At 42.8% G+C, this 16,417-nt stretch overlaps 1 protein-coding gene across 1 annotated transcript in view; it reads right to left on the bottom strand.

Annotated features, from left to right (window-relative positions):
* Positions 1-16,417, bottom strand: part of LOC116430813 (uncharacterized) — a 51,012-nt gene that overhangs the window by 8,085 nt on the left and 26,510 nt on the right. The window contains exon 2 of the mRNA XM_031985414.2: positions 616-973. Coding sequence (XP_031841274.1) covers positions 616-973 — 358 coding nt within the window. The remainder of the gene's footprint in view (positions 1-615; positions 974-16,417) is intronic.

The following is a 16,417-nucleotide window of genomic DNA, read 5'->3' as shown; positions in this document are numbered from 1 at the left end:
GCGTGTCAAAGAAAAATCGAAAATAAAAATTTGGAAAATTCTAGTTACAATAGTAATTTCTTTGAACTATTCCTCTGTTACACTTTTCACTATCAATTAACATTATAATGTGCCGAAAATAATAAGATGGCAAAAATATCCACCAAAGATCGATTATAATCTTTCTGCTTTCGAAAAATCTATTTAAAAACTTGAAACGGAAAGAATGAAAGAGTATTCGTAGAGAAGATTGTAAATGCCAAGATGAAATTTTTCGCGACGATTATTACATAACGTTACACTGAACGTTATATCGAAATGATGTCATCTGTCAATATTATCAGAGTTACGAATGAATGCTATTAACGATCACTTGCAAAAGGCAAATTACACTGAAAGTGTATACCGCAGTGTAAGACTAGAAAAAGAAAATATTTCCGCTCTGGCACTTACAGTGTTTCCTACAAGAACTCTTCAATTTAGTTTCTCGAGCGACAGTGATATGTTACAAGAAACCGTTCCCGCCTGTCGCAGAAAAATTCTCCTCGCGGTTGAAGGGAAACCGAAATCGATAGAACCGGCGGGCGCAACACCAGCCACTATGTCAAGAGCGGATTAGAAAGGGGAGACACTTACGCTCCCAGCACGGTATAATATTCGAGGGTGAAGTGGTAGTAGCATATCCGAGGCGGTTCATTTTCGCGGCAAGCTCTCGCACATTCATCCGGCGAAGAAAGCGCCGGATTCCGGCGTAATTCAGCGGTGGCTCGTTCGCTGTAGTCGAGGGGTCTCGTTCTCGGTGGTCTGACTGTCACACCCCTGCTGCCGAGGTTGTCGATCCCACCGAAACCGCTTCGGAACACGTTGCCCGCCGGGTGTGTTTGCACGATCCCGTGGCTGGATGGGAAGAAGTTCGAAGTGTCGTCGGTGAATATGTTGCCCGTCTTTATGGTGGGAGTCCAGAAAGACGATGCCGAAGTTTGATCCGCCACATCTGTAACGAGAAAAATGATCCGTTGAATTGATTGCAGAGATCATTATCGTAAAGTTATCGTAAAGATTTAAAATTTAAAAGAAGTACAGTCGATAGGTGTCTTATATTTTAACAAGGATTTATAATTAGATTTATAAGTATCTTCCATTTGAGAGTTGAATGATCGTAAGGGTAGTTTCTGGGAAACTAGAGTTTCCAAGTCAAAGAGTTTGCGATAGTGTTAGTTCTTAACTACTTAGCTGTTTTTGACGAGTTTACTTGTCATGAAACGGCAAGGTTTTGTATGGCGAGGATACTCATCAAAAACAGCTACAACTTACTTGTTGCGGCACATTTCAGGTACACGATTCTGAAAGAGGTGGTAGCAGACAACTAGTAAAACGCTAATGATTGAAGTTTCTGAAACCACTTCATCTGCAATTTCAGAAGTTTCATTTTACAACCGTTGCGAAAGTTACTTTGAGTAAGTAAAGCATTAAGAAACCATGCACTGTCCCTCATCCAGGCAAGATTTTACAACAAATAACGGTCGAAATGAAAGTTGGGACTGTAATCGAGCAATTGCTGTCGAAAAACCGTCAACAGATCAACACGTTCCACGTGCAACACAAAACGAGCATGATGTAACAGAAAAATCGGACGACTAGTAAGAAAACTGTTTACATTTCTTATCGGCGTTACAGTGATCAGTATGCAAGAAGTGTTGCGTCGAAACAGGTAGAAAATATCGATGCGGTGGATTCAGATAATTAAATACAGACGGAAGACATAGCGCGCTATTTGTCCATTACACGCGCGAGCCAGCGTGGGGAGAACTGGGTCGAAAGAGTGCACGCACACAGGGACGCGGCGCAGGCTGCCGCAAGATTGATCGTCCCGACACCAGCGTTACGACGTGTTGAAGTGATTATTCGAAGAAAGTACCGACGGGCGGCAAGAAGTCTGAGAGGTTCGCCTCCATTTCTCATGCCGCGCGCAAAACTCGCGATCCCGTATTTACCTCTCGATTTATAAGGAAAAATAGCGGCCATTAAAACGCGGCGCGCCGTGCAGCGGCGCGCATTCATGGAACTAAAAACGCTCTCGCTGCTCCCGGACACGGGTTCTGCCGCGAAAGCACGCGGGGGAATGCGATTCACTGGCTCACGAGAAAATCGCAACCGTGACGAATCCTCGGATCAAGGTAGACGGTAATCCTGACGCGATCCTTTAGCGCCGTGATACAATCCCCGTTGCATAAACGATCGCAAATACTATCGGCACCGACCACGTAACAGAAAAGGGAAATACTGTCGTGCGCGGGAACTGTAATGCCGCGGCACTGTTATTACTTTATTAGATAATCATCGTGGCGGCGAGCGAACGATTAACGCGTTAACAATCGCGGTTAACTGCTGTAAACAGCCAAGATAATAGGATGAACGCGCGAACAAAGTAGTTTGATGGTCACACCGGCACCCGCGTATTTCCTCGTGCAACATTTTCCCCTTGATTACCGCGACGCTCGAGTGATTCGCGAGCTGTTTTCACTACGCGTCGATGCTCTGGATCGCGGCCGCCTGAAAAACCCAATTACGGAATCGCATTGCAACAGTGTTTTATTTCGTTTCTGTTTCTGGCCCTGCTCCGTACGTGGTCCGATCGCGTTCCGAATTTATCGTTGCTCGTCACGTCTTCGCGAAATACTTGTGTCGACAAGGATAATTTTCAATAAAACGCTCCGTTCCTTTAAGGTTTTTGCGAATAATTACCATTACACAAAGTTACAAACAAACTGTTGAGTCTTTCGAATAGCAGGTAATTAGCGCATACTACTAGTCTTTCTAATATTTAAGAGTTAGATACATAATTTAGCTTACTCCGTTGAAGGTTTTAAATACTTTAACAGATTCTCAACCGTCGTTCTCGGTGTCCTCGCGCGTGTCACGTGGGAATTTGAAAGGGAACGCGAGGAGGTATCGATTGATGCCTTCCACGAAACTAAAGGGACCCACCGTAAATCTCCATGTAAATAAATCGGCGCGTCGTTAGCCGATTGCTTTTCCGTCGCGCAAACTGCCCGCGATTCCGCGCCGCGAACCGGTTTTCGACGTGCGTGAAAAAAAACCGCGTCTTGGAGAAAAAAATCAACCGCACTGGAATTTCGGATTGCGCAGCGCTCTGAATCGGAAACGCGGCACGCGATCGCGGCGAACTCGGCTCGTTGATCTATACGGGCAGCGTTCACGTTCGATGAAAATCAGGAGGCTCGCGTGTCTGTCCCGCCATATTCGTCGGCTCGATGGTAACTCGGTGTAAAACGGCCGGTTTCATCAATTTTCGTGACGTAAGGAACAAATAAGATTCTTTATAGCCGATCGAGAGCAAATCGGTCGTATTTCCTTTGTTTAACGACTGGGGATTGTGCCATCGGCGGACCCCGAGTTTTATGCGCTCCTAACGTATGCAAGTGAGCATAACATAACGAAATATATGCCTTAATGAACATATAATTAGGTTAGGCAATTTATTTCTGACCGTTGAATGGCCCGAACGGAAGGAATAACGATTTGTTTGATTCACGTTTGCATTAATTATTAGAGAAATTCCGTTCGCGAATGATTCTAGTGTAGTTTCTACCGTTTTATTGTTTATGCAAAAACTGTTTTTTATTAGCTTAATGTGCCACGATTTCACGTAGCGAAGTATGCAAAATGAAAAGCATGTAATACCAAATTATTTAATTCAACTACGTTATTATTTTCGTTTTACCTGGCGAATGTTATCGCATTAGGTAACATTAATGATGACACAGAAATGTTTTCAAATAATTATCATTCAATTGAGAAAATTATGATAATTCAACGTGTTGATAGTACGAAAAGAATTTGAATAAATCATATGTTATAAAATATGTAATGAGTATTTCAAGTTCCTCCGTTATTTCAATTAGTGTGTAATATACGTGCTTCTTAATTTTCAATAGCATTCGTTCCTTCTTTGTGCAACGTCCACGTAGATACACAAAGTTACCAAAGCTTTTCAGTTCTTGTCATCGATGCTCCTTTCTAATGGATCACCCCATACGTACATGCCGCGTCAGCTTTATTGTGTTTCGAATTGTGCGGATTTTTCTGCTGAATCGAGATGCAGGAGTCGAAGGAGCGACGAAGGAGATACATCTCCTACATCAGGGCCGCTTTTCAATATTCAACTACCCTGTACAACTATAGAGGCTACACGTAAAGGGTTATAGTATTGTAATTTACCATTCTATCCGGTCGCGCGCCAGGCGGTCGGCCTCGTCTGCGACTGGCATAGGCGTGCATTATTTACGACCCTGCACCGAACGTACATCGCGGGGGAAAAATTCTTCTCCCGATGAATTATGCCGTTCGCTCGGTATGCGATTCTTTTTTCATGTACCGGCGCACTTACAAAGCTTTCGAAAGCCAAACACACGCTCCGGGAGCTTTTGCGCGTTCGAAACTTGCCAGAAGTTTCGTAAATAGATGCCTGCGCGTCATTCAATTAAAACGATATGAGCGCGCATTTATCCGTTCAAACTTTATGGGCGATAAAGGTTCGGCATTCATTAAGAATTATTTAGTTTTTCTTTATTGAGAATATCATTATTCTTTGGCACACTCGTGCACTCGTGTGCATATGCACGCTTCGCGCACGCGTGAGCGACGTCTAATAAAAATGGTACGATTGTTGTTAGTGGTTTTTTGATCGCACACATTCTTCGGGATGATTTTTATTTCTGCACCAAAGGTAATTGTTAATTACGGTCCCTGACAGCTCCGTCGATTTCTATTCCAAAAATGATTTAAGCATGGTTCCTTAATTAACTTCAGAAATTTGAACCGATAACCATAGATGGAATTAACGATTTTCATCGGCGAAACGATAAAATTGAAAATATAGTCGAAGGAAACATTATGGAGCTCGAAAATCGAAGTTTATATTAACACCTAAGAACGTACTAACTTTCCATTAACATTTTTGATCGACCTATTTCGTAAGTTTCCCGAAAGAACGTTAGTTTATCTACATTGAACCCGAAGATCTCGTAAACGCGATAAAAGTAATTCAATAAAAGAAATCACCTTACATTGACATTTGTAAAACCGTAATTTCGTAACTTATGTAAATATCAGGCTGGTTCGAGTCAACGCCTTTTGAAACGCTTCCGCGGAAAATTCAAGCGTATCGTTAAAGAAATTTCTCCCGAGAGCCACGAGTTCCTTGCAGTCCGAACGTTCGACTCTGATACGTTCCCTCTCGGTCTCGTCGATTTTGAAGCCGCGTAAGGAAGCAGAATGGTTCCGGTCGAGAGAAACGCAGTCCACGGTTAACTGGAAACGCAATATTCAATAATTAGCCTATTTCCTTAAAGTTCGCGCTCCAATCGCGGTCGGTCAGTTTGCTACAGGTTGGTACGCATCCAGTTGCGAGCGCAACAAAACGTGTAACGTTCGAAAAGAGAAGTTGTCGTGTCGTAACAATGAATCGATCTCTATACCAAAAGAAGAAATAACAGAAGAATCGAAAGAGAAGAAAGGAAAAGAAAGATACCCAGAGAGATGTAGCAAATTAAGATAAATGAGTGGCTTAGGATAATAGAGGTCTACTTACTATTTCATAATTCTCGAGGTAGACAAAGTTTTATGAAAAATTCTTGGAGTTATAATCATTACGTTACAATTAATATCTTATAATTAATATTGTTAGCAGTCTAATAGAAGTATTTTATTAAACCTTTCCTCCCGAAAACTGTAAAATAGTAGTTAGAACACTGCTATCCCGAGCCATTCAAATATGAGTTTTCGATCGCGCTGTTCGCTGCAATTTCGTAAAACAGTTCTGGTTACCTAACCAGCCGTCAAGAAAAGGGATGCAGATTATAATTTATTGCCTACGGAGATTCAGTAAATTCGCGTGAGTCAAACGCGGAAATTTTTATATCCGGCCAACGACGACGTCAACGTTGCGTCGTCGGTCGCGTGTACGCGGTAGCCGTGCACGCTGGTTCGCCGATTTACTTCCTTGATTTAGTGGGATTGCCGTCAGGTCGGCAGACCGAGCGATCATTTTCTATCGTAAATTTCAATCTTCGAAGACGAATGACTTCGGCTCGGACACGCCCGATACGCGGACGAAATCTGAAGCGAACGAAGTTATGGCGGATCCGGCCGGAGATAAATTTGTCTATTAAATCGAAAGGTCTGCCTCGCAGGCGCTCGGGACCGGAATATGTATCTGCAGCGAGAAACGCGCGTTCCATTATTGAATACGTTGAGCAGTGGCCATTTCCGTGGGCACGATTTCGTCTAAATACAGTTACGAACAGAAGGATCGGCGTAGATGGAAAAATGTACTACAGGAAACGAACAATCCCTTGTAAACCTACAAAACAACATCAATAAAATATATGAAATATGTCGATCGAGTCGAAAGTTCAACAACATCAAATTTTATTATGGTTAAGTAACGATACAATAACATCGGAAACAATTTTAAGTGTAGTTAGGTTTCACTAAACTCGTTCTTGCATCTCTCCCTTTTCACCTGGTATCATAGAACCACACGGCGCAGTAATCGTGATTCGTTTCAATCCGGAACTTCGGATTTATATATCACCGAAAAAATCAGTCGAAGAATGGCGTATCGGTCGTGTTTACACACGATTGTAAAAGAGAACCGGATCCCGTTCGATTCTTTCATTTACTGCCGTATATAAAGACATTTATGAAGAGTAAAAGTTAGAAAGCGTGAATAATTCATGCAGACAATGATCCATCGAACGAGATCGTGTCTACGGGCTATAGAAAATGGATCGAGAGAAGAACGGCTAGGAGGAAACACGTTCGCCCGATCGTAACTTCAGCTGCAGACTAGTGTTTAATGAAACGTATGAAGGTTGTTAATACGTCGGCTATCATAACCGATGAGCTATCAAATTGCTTAGAAACGGTTAAAATAAAGAGACTGATACCGAATGAAGATATTTACGCAAGCCGATAACCAGATAATAGTAGACCCTAACAACTGTAAGCCTAAATCATCAATAATCAATTCTAACATCGCTTATCTTCCCTGCGGAACAGTAAGTAATATTATATAAAACGACCAATGTCCTCCAGGCAGTCAACGCGCTGAAGACAATGAACTTGTCTTATGCCTGAACCCTAGACAATGTCCAACTAGCGAGCACTTACGCCGCAGACGTGAATAGATGCGATGCTCAAATTGACGAGAGACTAGCAATCTAGGGTTAACGACGACTTTCACCAGTTCACCGTAACCGATATACATTTAACGACAGATGTTACGGCCGGCCACGTCATCGTCCGGCGTCTCATCGTATCGTAGGCCAGACGTTATATAAATTTCATAGGTTTTACGTAACCGGGATCGCGCGGGAAAATGGAGGTTTACATAATCCGCGGCTCGAACGGGGTGGATGTGGTGTACGGAGCCTCGTCCACCCACAGGCCTGCGAATGGAAACCGTCAGTCGGATACTCCTTATGACGACAGCTCGCGGTGAAGCAATGTCGCGTCAAACCACTTGCGCGACGGTGTGCAAACAATGCGGGAGTCTGTGCAATAAGCCGGGCAATTTCTTCGTCCTAGACGAAGGAGGAACTTCATCCGCGCCGGTTGGCGCAAAGATGTCGTTGCGTAAGGGAAGAACGATCATCACGGGGAAAACAGAACCCCAGCGCTGTGTGCAGCAAGCTGGGAATCTCTGAATGGATTCTGCGCATCTTGCTGCGGCGAGTTTCGATGTACACGTTCGGCCGAGAGTTTGTCTCTTGAGGATTGTTCTCGTGAACGGGACGTCGCGATGCGTGTACACTGGAAAGTGACACGTCCATTACTAACAGTGGATGTTATTCAGTCGACGCTTGTCATGTGTTTCCTTTTCTTGCGCAAGACGGGCCATGAGAAAATGTTTGCGTACCTTTTCCAGACAGGTTGGAATCGATGTTACAACAGTGAAAATCGGAGTTTGCGGATCTACGTTGATTCCGTTGTGTGCTCGTTCTCTTGATAGAATAATGGAATAGGGAGTATGTAAAGTTTCGACGATACGCATTCATAACAAAGTTAATTTTCAGAGTATAATTCAAAGCGAAGTTTGGCCCGACAGCGAAGTCCAAGTTAGTAGACGAGTAAAGTTTCTGGAGTTTACTTGCTCCCGCCTGGGCACAGATGTGGAGCCTACTTCCGAGAATTACTCTCGCGTGGTGATATAGCATAATCGTGCGGGATTAGTTTTATGCGGAGACTCGGCGTTAAACATAAGAGATCTTAGGGATGTTTCAGCCGAGACCGATTTCTAACGGCAATAGACACTATTGATATTAATTCTGTATTTCGTATGTTCGAACTTTCGTGGAAAATTCTATTTAGGTTTAGAATATTATTATTAAATCACGCAATTATATGAAACTTCGAATTATTATAAAATTCTGCACAAACGACGCTATTTTATTCACGCGCGGATTAATAGAGACACTGTACATATCAAAATATACTTCGCGAAGTCCGCAGTCGGCTACTGTGCAAGAAAGAAATATCTTCGTACACAACGAGCCCACGTGACGCGCGCAAAAACCAAAGCTCTCACGCAATTAGGAAAGTACATGATCAACGATATTGTACGATGATGTAAACGCGTTCTTTAAGGTTTCAACGAGCCGATTTTTTTTTTTCAACAAACTTTCTATGCCGCTCGTTGACGAGATACAATTTTCTGCGGCTTACGCAAGAACTAGTTAGCGGATCGTTAAAACTGTGTCCTTTCGAGCGGGAGAGGAAAAAGAAAGATTCGACGCTCGTGGTAGGCAGCTACATCAAAGAAGAAAGTGTATAATTGCATCCTGATTTCGTGCGTTTATCGGTGCAAGACTCCGACGGCGGGTGGAACAAGCGCGTTCCGGGGAATTAATCGAAACGTCGGACTCACGAACTTTCTTTAACCTCTCACTTTTCATCCCGGCGTAGCTTCGCGCGTGTCAGGCGGCGCGCAATAACGCGCGACCTCCGAAATCTGGCGTGTAATTAACTTCCTGTCAGGGGATAACCGATTTAGTCTTTGTCGTCGCATTAACGTTTCATTCACGCGTCGTTTTTGTCCGCGCTCGAGACACGTCGAGCGATGACCGTGTTTATCCTGCGTCCTGACGAGATATTTTTCTTGCTCGGTTCGACGCGACATACGAGTTTTTTTTCATCTCCTCTTTTCGACGATGGACGTCCACGTTGATTTCTCTGCCGCCAATTATCCCCTTTGAAAATTATGGCAACACGCAACCCGTTCTTTGTTCACGTTGGAAATGGCAGCCCGGTGCCTTTGGATCGATCCACTTCAACCGGTGAAAAGGATTCTTCGAAGGAATGGACAACGAACAGCCGAACTGGGTCGAAGGAAACGGAACCACTAAATGTCAGGGATTCGACGTCCGTCCCTGTCACGAGTCAAAGTTTGTCCTTTCATCGGAATGCAATTGAACTTTCTGCAAGACTCGAATGTCAAGCGCAGTAACAATGATCGGAGAAAGTAGTTTCCTCAGTATTTCGGCGTTGATGATTTTTTATTATGTCTTTACTAAAGTTTTATTTGTTGAAGAGGTTGCTATTAAATTATGTGAAACTATAATTAAAGTATGAGAAAATTGTGCAGTAAATATGGGAACTTATTTATGTCTCTATTACCGAGTCGATAACTACAACCGTCAACTTGTAATATAATAAATAATGTATAATTATTTCTCCCGTCGAACGTATAGTAATTATATTGCATGAAATAGATTAAGTTGAAATGAACAAGTCAAGAGAAAACAGGATAAAACGGTGTATATTAAATCGTTCGGCTTAATATCCGCATATTCCGACACGATTTATCCGTATTAATTGCACCGTGTTCTCAAGATTTAGTAACAATAAACACATCAAACTAACGCGCAACAGACGTCTGGCAACATTGTTTACGCACAGGATGCGCGTGTATGCAAGGAAGTGAGAGCGTGATCTGAGCTGTTGCGTGATAATTTACTGTTTCGTTCTATAATGCGCTGATAGCGATCATGAAAATTGTTTCCCGCACAATTAGACGGTTAAATAATTTACCACGATTGTGCAAGAATCTTGATTATTTCCTTTTTATGCCGTAAACGAACGCCAACGACAACAACGGAACTGTTTAACACTAGAATCACCGTGCTAACGAACCGACTGATTTCATTATCATAATTTGCAACTAAAGATATCAGAAAATCGTTAAATACCAAAAATTCGTTAAATCATCAATAGCAACGTTTGTTTAATATTAAGGAGTATCAGAAGAATTTTAAAAAACGTAAAAGAATACTAGAAAACGTATCTATCAGCAAAATACTCGGTAGTTTTAGCGTTAATAAGCTTGTAATTTCAATGGTGTAGATAACGAGCGATGAACTTAAACGATAATTGACACAAGCGAGCTAACGAAGCGCGTCACGATCCGTTTACGCGGACAAACGTCGTTGAACGTGTTCTCACCGTGAGACTCGTTCGTTTACCATCGAGATTCATCTATCTAAAGTTCAAACAACAGGTAAAGTTCAAACAAAAGTGAAGTCGCGGCTGGATTCTATCGAATCGAATCGCGATTCGTGTTGCGCCTTGATCGTGGCTTCGCGGCCACGTTCGTCTTGTCGGCGACCAAGGAATCGAAATGCCACAGTGATTAAGAGCGGCAGGCAACAGTTCCAATAAGCCATAAATTACGGAAATTGGAAACTCACGTACTGCAAACAAATGATAGAAAATGATTCTTCTTTGTTTTCTAGTAACCGATGATGAATGTAACGTCCGATGTTTATTGTTTAACAGCCAGCCACTCAAACCTCGGAAAGTAAAAGTAGACTTTTGCGAAAGTTCTACTGACACACCCTTATAATAATAAACGAATCGCAATCGAAACATACCGTCGCTGACATTAGCAAAGATAAAACGACCTTCGGTACCGCAGACCGAGAAATCGTCGAGTATATAAATACAGCGGCGTACGTGAAAATTGCAGCAACGAGGGAATATGATTGTAATGCGCCATAAATGACTTTTCACCGTGCGCAGAGTAAATAAATATTATAAGTCACTACCAAAGAATCCGATAATTGCTTGATTGCCACAATATCTCGCGTATTCAAGGTATTGCAATCTCCACGGTTAACGAACGACGAAACGAAATTATTTACTTACTATTTTCCAAACCACCACCAATTTCATATTTTCGTTGTCCCCGTTTCCGAAATTCTCTAAAATTCCCCCCAAAATTACCATGCACTTGTTACAACACCCTTTGTAACATCGAACAGTGTTTACACAATCTTTTTTATTCGATTATGAAAGTGACCGGTGTTGCGTATCAGTTTTTGCATAACGCAGGGAACAATGCGTTAACGTCGCGAGACAGAGGCGATGATGCTGTGTGTTACTGAGCCGCGCGGCGGAGATAGAAAGTGCGATGATCCGCGAATGAACTTGGCCTTGTCCTTGTCCCCGTCTCATCTTACGGAACGCTTAAGTGTTTCTCGCTTGTGCAAAACCGTGAGTATTGTGCAAACACTGGGCGAGAGCGTCGCCGGCAGAAGGTGAAGGGAAGGTGCAACGAGTGTTGCATCGCGGCTCGGCCGGTAACGATGCCACATAAACACCGCATCGATTGCGCTAATGAATGTAATAACGGTCCACTCGAACGGGAGCTTTCTAGTAACCGGATTATGTTCCGATTACCACGTGAATCCTTTGTATTTTTCCCTCCCGCGCCGATCCCAGCACAACAACGCTTCCAGCGTCGGGCCACGGGCCGCCATCTTTCTCGTCAGAATGTCAGAAACTCATCGTTTAATTGATTAATGAACCGGTCTCATTTTTCCAAGTTAATGAGTTGGTTTATTAAACGGCATCATTTATAACATCCGTTTAAACCAATTCATTCTTATTGCGGTTAAAGTAGACTGATGGCTGGCCATTTGTCATTTACCTTCCCACTTTTGTTTCTCCGTAACGATCGCCCCCGCTGCGTTTAATTGAATACACCTGTCGGCCGTAAAGGTCACTTTTCATTGCTGCCTTTTTATACGAATTTTCAAATCATTCCTAGTTCGTTGCTTCAAACGCGTCCGCAAACTTTGAGAGGCAACCGTCGGGTCTGTTTGCAATGCAATTTCTCGTGAGGCGTATCAACCCTTTGCACTCGGGAGGTGAGTCTTCATGTAGCGGAATTGTAGAGTCTCATGTATAATATTAGGTTTTGTATAACGCATCAACATGTGAAATATTGAAGCAGAATACCTTTGTTCTCATTAGTTTCAAAGAATGTCGCTTAATATCTTATTGGAAAATATTTAACATCTCTAGTGAAACACTTTCGAGTGCAAAGATTTCAGCTTCAACGAAAATATTTTAATTGAAAGGCGATAGTTTTCCGCAAAAGGAACATTGCTGTACTAAATCCTCCGACTACTTTCTTCGCTCTGTCTCGCGCTGGAGCACAGAAAGCCCACAATCACGTCGTTTCACCTAAACATTCCTGATCTCCATTTTTCCGGCGTGATTCCCTCCTTAAGAGGAACATTCTTCCGCGTAAACGATGGATGCTCTAGCGATAAATCGAGCAACGAACCAGGGAATCTCGAGCGAGTTGAGATAAAGCGAACAGACGCCCGCTCCAGCGGGCAGAAGCGAGTGAAAGGTGCGTCCTGGATGGGACGCGACGCCGGAAACACGCGCGCGCGTGCTGCACCGCGGATTTCACGGCCGATTCCGTCATTAAGATCGTCCCACTAACGTCCGGGGCAGCGGGCTTCCTTCGATTCTCTCCGGCGTTTTATGCCTCAACGAGCAATCAACATTGGGCTCGACCGTGGAACACTTTCGTTGGCAATCCTTCCGTGAAATTGCAGCTCCACCTACATATCCGCGGTGTTATTGCTTCTTTTCAGTTTCTGCCGCGGAACCGTCAACGTCGCGCGCCTTCCACGCTCCAAAATGGCTAAAACGACTCACCCTCGTCGACTTTCCCTTGGAACGGAAAACCTATTCCGCTCGCACGCGCGCTTTTTGCCCGTTCGAACAGTTTAAAGATTGATTCGTAATCACCGGGTTCTCGGACTTCCCGCGACACGTGAACTGGTTCCCTTCGAGAGCTGTCTGTTTCACGTATACTCGTAAAAATAGTTGTAAAACTACGCCGCGACCCACTACCGCTCAATTGTAATATGGCCGTCGCAGTTTTATTGCCGCCTTCCGGGTTCCCGTTTTGAATTTCTTTGGGCGGAATGGATACTAAACTCAGCCAGCTTCGAGGAAAGTGATTAATCTAGAATCCCATCGGAGAATTTACGTAACTGGATAATATTCGTTGTATCGTTTAGAGATTTAAGTAAATAATTCTCGGGCTTCGTCCGGCGTTATCATTAAGACGCGTTACGTCCGTATTAATTAACAGGTTCTCGATCTTTACACGAAGTGAAAGAGTGGAGATAGGAATGAGGATGTTGTTCAAACTAATTAACTGCAGGAAGAAAGCTGTAAGTAATTAGTCGCAATAAAAATATGAAGCTTTACGCCGAAGACAAGAGTGATCGGCGGCTGGGTGCCGATCAAACGGTTAAAGGAAATTGTAAATGGTAACAGTAAAAGACTTGCGGGACGTAATAATTATTTCCATTAGCGTAGCATGTTATCAACTATCCGACTGTCAGATTACAAATTGAAAGATCTCCATTTATCTGACATTCAATATCTTAGAGATAGCGTCCAATAATTTATGTGTCTTGTGTCGCACGTCTAGCCTCTTTGAATAACTGTCACCGGCTCGTTCCCGCTCTATCGTGTGTATTTATGGAAATCAGTTTCGTGACTGATGCTCGGACAGGTTGCTCAGACGTTTTGCTAATTGTGGAAATAAAAGAAAGTGGAATGTCCTTTCGGTGCATTTCACCGAGACGAATCGATCTTCGAGGAAAACGTACGCGTAATGAATTACAAACGATAATCAGGTTTCTAATTACGGTTATCGGGAGATGGATTGATGCAAAGTGTGTTAACAGATCTGTGCACGCGGAAGGGTCATTGCTTCTCGACGAGAGAGCTGACCCCTTTCCCTCATCGATACTTATATTCGGAGCCATTCGTCTCCTAGTGAAATGGACGATGACTTGCGGTTTGCCGAGCGTCGATCGTGAAACGTTTGAATCATGATTGCGAGCTGCGAAATTCGTGTGCACGGTCTATCGAAATTCTGTTTGCCGGCGCCGATTGATTCGCGGCATCAGTCGGCGTTGTTGCGCAAACAAGGAACGCGGTTCGTGAGGCTCTTAATATTCTCTGGCAAAGGTTACTTTGTTCTGGCGGATAATTTAAAGGGAACCGTGAGGCAACGATAGGGGAATACTTTTGGTAACTATGTTTTGCTAAGATAGAACTGCTTCACCGTTTCTTGCGGCGTGTCTTTATCGGAGACTATTAATAACTATGAAAATTGTTCAGCGATTAGTTTTCATTATATAAAGATACTCGATCGCGAATAGCTCAAGTGTCGGCGATTGCAGTAATATATAGTTCTTGCTCAGATTTTTAGATTAGGTGATTCAATGTTCGCTGATTAAGAGAAGAGAAGCTGATTAATCGCTACTCTAAGAAATACTCGTATGAATTTGATAGCTTGTTCAAGTATTTCTTCACAAACACTATTCCAAAACGATTTCTAAGAAACTGGGTGCATTTATCCATGAACACGTATGGTCGCACGAATGTTCTGTTTTGGACTATGATATTATCCACTTGTAATTACAATTTGTCCAACCTATAAATGCTTCGCAATCGTTCTTTTACCATGTAATTAAGTGTAAGCAGGTTCGCTCTCGATGGATAAGTGCGCTATCACCGATTAAAACGAGTACTTCTAACTCTCATCATAATCGACATAGCAGTTCCAAGCGATGCAATTATTGGATTAAGCGTAATAATAATCTATATTGCTGATTTCACCTGTTTATTAATACACGTTGCATAATAAAGCCGTTACTGATATGATTATTAAGAGAAATATGACTTACTCCGTTCGTCCGTTATTAAGTATCTCTAAAAATGAAACCGATCAACATTATGAAGATCGAGAGCCACCCGATAGATGAGAGTTTCACCGATTTTAATGCGTCTAAACGGTACACATACTATCGAAAGCGATTTAAACGGGCCTATTTATCGCTGTAACAACTCTGTAATTTGTATTTCAACTGTCCGAGGTAGCGTTTTCATAACCCCATTTATCCTTTTCGCATAGAAAGTTAGCAATCCAACGGGAACACCGTTGCGGAGACATGTAGTTTCGCCGAGATAAGAGAGGAATCTCGGAAATCTAATCACCTGGTATCCGCAATGGCAGCGTACGATGAAAAGAAAACAGTAAATACACGTCGCGCGGAACTGCAGAAATGAAAAACGCGGCAGCCAAGTGGACAAAGCTTTCTCGACAATTAGAAGCGTGGATCCGGTTTCCGTTCGGTCGCGATTTCTCACACCGCGGACATTGATAGTCCGTGGAAAAACGGCGGACGTCGTTCGCGACCGTTTGCCGAAGTGAAAACCGCGCGACGGAAGAAAGAAAGACGCCGTTACATCACCACTGCTGTTCCTTTTTATTGACTTTCAATTTACTACTGCCGATCGATCGACGCTTGCGAAAATCATTGAAAAAATCTTGTTGCATCGGCTAAAGAGTTCGTCGTTTTTGTGAATACTTTCTTGCGACAACGCAAACGTGCACATATTAAAATCAGCTAACACGGTTGCATCGAGCGAATTAATATTTTCGAGTTATGCACTATCGAAGAAAGTGAACCGACATTGGCCCCTATAACTCTCGATGCAAGCGTGTTAGATTTTTATTCCACAATTTTATGACATCTTTTACACTTCATCATCCGAATCAACAGCGTTTAATATTCGATAAAGAGAAATACGGGATTCATTCGAAATTATTCGAACACCGTTTGGCAATGTGCAATGGTGAAACCCGGTACGAGCACGAGGTGTATGCTTTCAATTATTCAACTAATTATAGTTAATTACCAACGCTCCGCGTGTGGTATTGCTTTCAGTTTGCTAATGAATAACATTTATTCATTCGCTGTGTTTGCAAATACTTCCATCGCGAATTGCAACGTACGTTTACGACTCGCTTTCTTCGCCAATGAAATTATCTCGCGAAAATACTGCACTCGAAGAGGTGGCGAAGGAAAGTATCGCTATTTTAAAGAAGGAACAAAACAATTGAATCTTTTAACTAATAGTTGACTATATCTTCGATACAGTGAAACTCTATGTACTTGATATCCAATATTAAATTGTATAAAATACAATTATACACTAACACCCGAAATACTGAAATCAATTAGCTCCG

This window comes from Nomia melanderi, chromosome 5, assembly GCF_051020985.1.
Source record: "Nomia melanderi isolate GNS246 chromosome 5, iyNomMela1, whole genome shotgun sequence".
Classification (NCBI taxonomy): Eukaryota; Metazoa; Arthropoda; class Insecta; order Hymenoptera; family Halictidae; genus Nomia; species Nomia melanderi.
This window is presented reverse-complemented; position numbering and strand designations above follow the sequence as displayed.